Here is an 8,321-nt window from a genome sequence, read left to right on the forward strand (position 1 = left end):
CACACTGTGCGTTCTCGTGTGTTCTCTCACTGTGCGTTCTCACACTGTGCGTTCTCACACTGTGCATTCTCTCACTGTGCGTTCTCTCACTGTGCGTTCTCTCACTGTGCATTCTCGTGTGTTCTCTCACTGTGCGTTCTCACACTGTGCGTTCTCGTGTGTTCTCTCACTGTGCGTTCTCTCACTGCGTTCTCTCACTGTGCGTTCTCGTGTGTTCTCTCACTGTGCGTTCTCTCACTGTGCGTTCTCACACTGTGCGTTCTCGTGTGTTCTCTCACTGTGCGTTCTCTCACTGTGCATTCCCTCACCGTGTTTTCTCTCACTGTGCGTTCTCGTGTGTTCTCTCACTGTGCGTTCTCTCACTGTGCGATCCCTCACTGTGCGTTCTCTCACTGTGCATTCTCGTGTGTTCTCTCACTGTGCGTTCTCACACTGTGCGTTCTCGTGTGTTCTCTCACTGTGCGTTCTCTCACTGTGCGTTCTCTCACTGTGCGTTCTCGTGTGTTCTCTCACTGTGCATTCTCTCACTGTGCGTTCTCTCACTGTGCGTTCTCGTGTGTTTTCTCACTGTGCGTTCTCTCACTGTGCGTTCTCACACTGTGCGTTCTCGTGTGTTCTCTCACTGTGCGTTCTCTCACTGTGCGTTCTCACACTGTGCGTTCTCGTGTGTTCCCTCACTGTGTGTTCTCTCACTGTGTGTTCTCTCACTGTGCGTTCTCTCACTGTGCGTTCTCGTGTGTTCTCTCACTGTGTGTTCTCTCACTGTGTGTTCCCTCACTGTGTGTTCTCTCACTGTGCGTTCTCATGTGTTCTCTCACTGTGCGTTCTCTCACTGTGCGTTCTCTCTCTGTGCATTCTCTCACTGTGCGTTCTCTCACTTTGCGTTCTCGTGTGTTCTCTCACTGTGCATTCTCTCACTGTGTGTTTCTGTGTTCTATCTCTGTGTGTTCCCTCTCTGTGTGTTGTCTCTCTCTTTCTCTCTCTGTTCCCTCTGTGGGTTCTTCCTCTGTGTGTTTCTGTGCTCCGTCTCTGTGTGCTCCCTCTCTGTGTGTTCTCTCATTGCATGTTCCAGTTCCTCGCTATGTGTGTTCTCATGTGTTCCCTCACTGTGTGTCCTCTTACTGTGTGTTCCCATGCGTCCTCTCACTGTGTGTCCTCTTTCTGTGTGTTCTCTTTCTGTGTGTTCTCTTTCTGTGTGTTCTCTCACTGTGCGTTCTCTCAATGTGCGTTCTCTCACTGTGTGTTCTCTCACTGTGCGTTCTCTCACTGTGCGTTACTGTGCGTTCTCTCACTGTGTTCTCATGCAATCCCTCACTGTGTGTTCCCATGCGTCCTCTCTCTATGTGTTCTCTCACTGTGCGTTCTCTCAATGTGCGTTCTCTCACTGTGTGTTCTCTCACTGTGCGTTCTCTCTCTGTGTGTTCTCGCTCTGTGTGTTTTCTCACTGTGTTCTCATGCATTCCCTCACTGTGTGTTCTCATGCATTCCCTCACTGTGTGTTCCCATGCGTCCTCTCTCTATGTGTTCTCTCACTGTGTGTTCTCTCACTGTGTTCTCATGCATTCCCTCACTGTGTGTTCCCATGCGTCCTCTCACTGTGTGTTCTCTCACTGTGTTCTCTCACTATGTGTTCTCTCTGTGTGTGTTCTGTCACTGTGTGTACACAGAAACGCACAGTGAGGGAACGCACAGTGAGAGAACGCACAGTGAGAGAACGCACAGTGAGAGAACACACAGTGAGAACACACAGTGAGAGAACGCACAGTGAGAGAACACATGAGAACGCACAGTGAGAGAACGCACAGTGAGAGAACACATGAGAACACACAGTGAGAGAACGCACAGTGAGAGAACACATGAGAACACACAGTGGGAGAACGCACAGTGAGAGAACACATGAAAACACACAGTGAGAGAACGCACAGTGAGAGAACACATGAGAACACACAGTGAGAGAACGCACAGTGAGAGAACACATGAGAACACACAGTGAGAGAACGCACAGTGAGAGAACACATGAGAACGCACAGTGAGAGAACGCACAGTGAGAGAACACACGAGAACGCACAGTGAGAGAACACACAGTGAGAGAACACACGAGTACGCACAGTGAGAGAACACACAGTGAGAACACACAGTGAGAGAATGCACAGTGAGAGAACGCACAGTGAGAGAATGCACAGTGAGAGAACACACGAGAACGCACAGTGAGAGAACACACAGTGAGAGAATGCACAGTGAGAGAACGCACAGTGAGAGAACGCACAGTGAGAGAACACACGAGAACGCACAGTGAGAGAACACACAGTGAGAACACACAGTGAGAGAATGCACAGTGAGAGAACGCACAGTGAGAGAATGCACAGTGAGAGAACACACGAACGCACAGTGAGAGAACGCACAGTGAGAGAACACACAGTGAGAGAACACACGAGATCACAGTGAGAGAACACACAGTGAGAACACAAAGTGAGAGAATGCACAGTGAGAGAACGCACAGTGAGAGAATGCACAGTGAGAGAACACACGAGAACGCACAGTGAGAGAACGCACAGTGAGAGAACGCACAGTGAGAGAACGCACTGTGTGTTCTCTCACTGTGTGTTCTCATGTGTTCTCTCGCTGTGCGTTCCCTCACTGTGCGTTCTCTCACTGTGTGTTCTCTCACTGTGTGTTCTCTCACTGTGTGTTCTCGTGCGTTCTCTCGCTGTGCGTTCCCTCACTGTGCGTTCTCTCACTGTGTGTTCTCATGTGTTCTCTCGCTGTGCGTTCCCTCACTATGCGTTCCTTCACTGTGCGTTTCCTCGCTGTGTGTTCTCTCACTGTGTGTTCTCATGCGTTCTCTCACTGTGTGTTTCTGTGTTCTCTCATTGTGTGTTCTCTCACTGTGTTCTCATGCGTTCCCTCGCTGTGTGTTCTCTCGCTGTGTGTGTTCTCTCACTGTGTGTTTCTGTGTTCTCTCATTGTGTGTTCTCTCTCTCTGTGTTCTCTCACTGTGTTCTCATGCGTTCCCTCACTGTGTGTTCTCTCGCTGTGTGTGTTCTCTCACTGTGTGTTTCTGTGTTCTCTCATTATGTGTTCTCTCTTTCTGTGTTCTCTCACTGTGTTCTCATGCGTTCCCTCATTGTGTGTTCTCTCGCTGTGTGTGTTCTCTCACTGTGTGTTCTCATGCGTTCCCTCACTGTGTGTTCTCATGCGTTCTCTCACTGTGTTTCTGTGTTCTCTCACTGTGTGTTTTTGTGTTCTCTCACTGTGTGTTTCTGTGTTCTCTCTGTGTGTTTCTGTGTTCTCTCACTGTGTTTCTGTGTTCTCTCACTGTGTGTTTCTGTGTTCTCTCACTGTGTGTTTCTGTGTTCTCTCACTGTGTGTTCTCATGCGTTCTCTCACTGTGTTTCTGTGTTCTCTCACTGTGTGTTTTTGTGTTCTCTCACTGTGTTTCTGTGTTCTCTCTGTGTGTTTCTGTGTTCTCTCACTGTGTTTCTGTGTTCTCTCACTGTGTGTTTCTGTGTTCTCTCACTGTGTGTTCTCATGCGTTCTCTCACTGTGTGTTCTCTCGCTGTGCGTTCTCTTGCTGTGGGTGTTCTCTCACTGTGTGTTCATGCGTTCCCTCACTGTGTGTTCTCATGTGTTCTCTCACTGTGTGTTCTCTCGCTGTGCGTTCTCTCGCTGTGTGTTCTCTGTGTGTTCTCATGCGTTCTCTCACTGTGTGTTCTCATGCGTTCCCTCACTGTGTATTCTCTCGCTGTGTGTTCTCTGTGTGTTCTCATGCGTTCTCTCACTGTGTGTTCTCATGCGTTCCCTCACTGTGTATTCTCTCGCTGTGTGTTCTCTGTGTGTTCTCATGCGTTCTCTCACTGTGTGTTCTCATGCGTTCCCTCACTGTGTATTCTCTCGCTGTGTGTTCTCTGTGTGTTCTCATGCGTTCTCTCACTGTGTGTTCTCATGCGTTCCCTCACTGTGTATTCTCTCGCTGTGTGTTCTCATGTGTTCTCTCACTGTGTGTTCTCATGCGTTCCCTCACTGTGTATTCTCTCGCTGTGTGTTCTCTGTGTGTTCTCATGCGTTCCCTCACTGTGTATTCTCTCGCTGTGTGTTCTCTGTGTGTTCTCATGCGTTCTCTCACTGTGTGTTCTCATGCGTTCCCTCACTGTGTATTCTCTCGCTGTGTGTTCTCTCGCTGTGTATGTTCTCTCACTGTGTGTTTCTGCGTTCCCTCACTGTGCGTTCCCTCACTGTGTGTTTCTGTGTTCTCTCACTGTGTGTTCCTTTGTATTCCTGTGTGTTCCCACTGCCTGTGGCTCATGTTCTTCCCTCTTCTCTTGCAGCCCTCGCGAGTGGTGGAACCATTCCAATTACCAGCCTTGATGCCAGTGGTAACCTGGTGCTGTCGAGTGGTGCAGGCAGTGCAGGGACGCAGAGCATTGTTACCTCACCCCTCTTCCTCAACCACCCCGGCCTGCCTCTCCTCGCCAGTAACCCGGCAGCCGTCAGTCTGGCCTCCGTCGCCTCGCTCCGAACCAAACCCTCCCCGGCCTGCGTCGAGCCGGGGGCCTCTGCCGTCGCCATCGGCCCCGTGGCATCCAGTGCAGAGTGACCCGGGGGGGTGGTGCGGAGTAACACTCGCTCTGACTCCACTTCATCAGCTCCCTCTGGACCCGTGGAGGAGTGACCCCAGAGAGGTGGCGCTCACTCAGACAGCCCCGTCACCTGTGCTCCCAGAGGGTGGGGCTCACAGCCTGATTCGCGACTTTTACTCATTCAAAATGGATTCTGCAATGTTTTGCAGTTTGCTTTTTGTTTTTAAACGTTCATTTTCTCTGGGATTTGTTTTTTTTTAATATCATTTGTAGTGTTTATTTTGTATTTACGTCCCGGTGGGGAGGGAATTTATCTATTTATTTACTCTTTTTGAAATATTTTATTCAGATACAAACACCTCCTCATAACAACCAAACCAAAAGAAAGAATCATCTCTTATTATTGCTCCAATCCAGTGCCTGAACTCCCGGTTATAAAACACACACACTCACGCAAAGCTTTTTAAAATGTTTCTCTGGAATTTGAACATTTCAAACATAACAACAGTGGGTTTTAGTTCAAAATAAGTGGCAGACATTGCTGTGTCTGCTACCAATATACCTCATAACCAGGGAGGGGGGCCACAGCGGGAAAATCCAGACCCCTCCTCCTCTCGCTCTGCTCCCGGGGTCTTCCTGTCTCCCACCCCCCCCCCCTCCAAAAAAGAATAACAAGCCCTGGCTTTCCTCCGAAATATATTTAATAATGATTTAAAAAGAAAACCAAAGTCTTGTTGAGAGGAGTGGGCCATTTCGACGGGTTGGGACTAAACTAGAAGGGGCGGGGGTGTGTGGGTGGATGGTGCCAACCAGCTCCCATCCTGATCCCCACCCACCCCCCCCCCACAAACTCCGAGCTCAGTTTAGCTTTTCGCCTCCCGATTTCTGATTTCAGGTGTTTAACTCTAGACTGTGAACCAGCGTGTCCACGAGTGTGTGGACCAACGCGTACACGAGTGTGTGGACCAGTGTATACACGAGACTGTGTACACGAGTACAGCTTTAGGAGAGTGTGCGCAGGGGGTGCAGAGGGAGCCCCCCCCTCCCACCCACCGCCTCCTCCTCACTGCCTCCCTTTAAAAAAAACCCTTTTAACCCTGGAACTGAAGTGATCCTCACCTACTTTAGATGGAATGTATCTGTTTAGCTAAATAGTTTTTATAGAAGAAATCTATGTTCGGCTCTTATTGCATATGTATAAAAAAATACAAAAGAAACTTGACTTTAGACCAAAAATTCTCCTATCTCCACATTAACCGGTTGGTGGTTGTTAGCGCGATCCTGATGCACAGAAATACCAAAAAAATAAAACCCCAATCCCGGCCGGGGTCAGGGTTCGGGGTCAGGTTCTGACCCCAGCTCCGACCACAGCCCTACTCACTCACTCACTCACTCAGCGCTGGGCTTCACCAACTGACCCACCTCTCCCAGTGAATCTCAGTCTGCGTCATCAGAGGCAATTGGGCATCATTAATGTTTAGCAACGCCATTAAAATGCATCGACATTATTTCATTACCACCATTACTATTAATACGGTCCGTTAATATTAATTTGCAGCATTGATGGTCGTTATTGCTCACTGATATTCACTGGGTTTGGAGAATCTGATTATCCCGGGTCAAGTGGTCTGTCAAGGGGTGGGGGTTGGGATTTATCACGGGTCAGGGGGTCTAACCCAAGTCGAGGGGGGTTATCCTGGGTCAGGACGGGTTTATCTCGGGTCAGGGAGGGTCTATCTCTGGTCAGGGAGGGTCAATCCTCGGTCAGGGGGTCTAGCCTTTGTCAAGGAGGGTCTTTCTGGGTAGCGTGGTCTATTCTGGGTCAAGGAGGGTGTATCTGGGTCAGGGGGTCTATCCCGGGTCAGGGGAGCTTATCCCGGGTCAGGGGGAGCTTATCCTGGGTCAGGGGGAGGTTATCCAGGGTCAGGGGGAGCTTATCCCGGGTCAGGGGGAGCTTATCCCGGATCAGGGGGAGGTTATCCCGGGTCAGGGGGAGCTTATCCCGGGTCAGGGGGAGGTTATCCCGGGTCAGGGAGAGCTTATCCCGGGTCAGGGGGAGGTTATCCCGGGTCAGGGGGAGCTTATCACGGGTCAGGGGGAGCTTATCCCGGGTCAGGGGGAGCTTATCCCGGGTCAGTGCGTCTATCCCACCGCTGAGTGAACCCTAGCCGGGCCAAGTCCGTGCACATAAAGAGCTTTAAACAAACACAACCAAATAAACCGCAGATACCTTGACGACCGAATGCGCCATGAAACCACCCCGGGGGTAGGGAGATAGCCCGTCATATACCTCATATACTTTGATGAACCAAATAAAGGCTTTCGCAGAACACGAGAGAGCATGAGTCCCAGCACAGTACGGCATGGCACAGAACCCTTGGCTGTGCCTGAGGTCGGGCCCAGGGGACACAGTGTGGGGCGGGAGGAGACCTGAGTGACACATGGAGGCACTGGCTCGCCCTGACCTTGGGGACTTCTCCCTCCGCTCTGCTCAGCGGTGAGGGTGGGCATCGGCCCCTCTCGAGTGTCTCAGACTGGACTGCGTGCGGCAGTCAGACACGTGGTGCTGACTCGGACACCGAAACCAGCAGTGAGCTGGTGGAGTGACGGAGCACGCGGTCTGGCAATAGCTTCAAGACCATTGCTCTATGTCTGCCGGGCGGGAAGTAGGGTAGGATCACAGGCCACAGAGAATGAATCCAGTGGTGGGTGGGTGCAACCTCACATTGACAACAGATGGACCTTCTCTTTGATTCCAGAACCCACACTGCCTGCCATGGAACAAGTTACAGAGTATCTCCACCACAGTGCAACCCAGAGAGAGAGCAGAGTATCAGTGTAATCCAGAGAGAGTATCCAGTGTAATCTAGAGAGAGAATCGAGTGCAACCGAGAGAGAGAGTATTCAGTGCAACCCAGAGAGAGAGCAGAGTATCCAGTGCAATCCAGAGAGAGAGTATCCAGTGTAATCCAGAGAGAGGGGATCCAGTGTGATCCAGAGAAAGAGTATCCGGTGTAATCCAGAGAGAGAGAGTATCCAGTATAATCCAGAGAGGGGATCCAGTGTAATCCAGAGAGAGTATCCAGTGTAATCCAGAGAGAGAGAGAGCATCCAGTGTAATCTAGAGAGAGAATCGAGTGCAACTGACAGAGAGAGAGAGAGTATTCAGTGTAATCCAGAGAGCGAGAGATAGCATCCAGTGTAATCCAGAGAGAGAGGGGATTCAGTGTAATCTAGAGAGAATCAAGTGCAACCCAGAGAGTATTCAGTGTAATCCAAAGAGAGTATCCAGTGTAATCCAGAGACAGAGCATCCAGTGTAATCCAGAGAGAGAGCATCCAGTGCAATCCACAGAGATGGCATCCAGTGTAATCCAGAGAGAGCATCTAGTGCAACCCTGAGAGGATCCAGAGCATCCAGTACAACCTAGAGAGAGAGAGAGAGAGCATCCAGTGCAACCTAGAGAGAGGATCCAGTGTAATCCAGAGAGAGAGAGCATCCAGTGTAATCCAGAGAGAGGGAGAACATCCAGTGTAATCCAAAGAGGCAGTATTAGTGGGTGAGAAGCTGTGGGTGAAGATGAGACACCCCACGGGTTGCAGAAGGTGAGGGATTTGAGGACAGATGGAGGAGAGCTGGGTGAGGACAGATATTCGGGCTGTGGCACCTCCTGGACCCGTCAGTCCCGCCGGGATTACAGCCGAGACGAGTGTGGGGAAGGGTTTTGTGAGGCGGGTCGGGGGC

At 50.6% G+C, this 8,321-nt stretch overlaps 1 protein-coding gene across 1 annotated transcript in view; it reads left to right on the plus strand.

The window, feature by feature from the left end:
- LOC139241067 (POU domain, class 2, transcription factor 2-like) overlaps window positions 1-4,813 on the plus strand; it is a gene marked incomplete at its 5' end in the record, with an annotated part of 50,950 nt that extends 46,137 nt beyond the window's left edge. The window contains one exon of the mRNA XM_070869760.1: window positions 4,326-4,813. Within this exon, the coding sequence (XP_070725861.1) occupies window positions 4,326-4,594 (269 nt within the window). The remainder of the gene's footprint in view (window positions 1-4,325) is intronic.
- Window positions 4,814-8,321: the final 3,508 nt, after the last annotated feature.

This window comes from Pristiophorus japonicus, chromosome Y, assembly GCF_044704955.1.
Source record: "Pristiophorus japonicus isolate sPriJap1 chromosome Y, sPriJap1.hap1, whole genome shotgun sequence".
Lineage (NCBI taxonomy): Eukaryota > Metazoa > Chordata > Chondrichthyes > Pristiophoridae > Pristiophorus > Pristiophorus japonicus.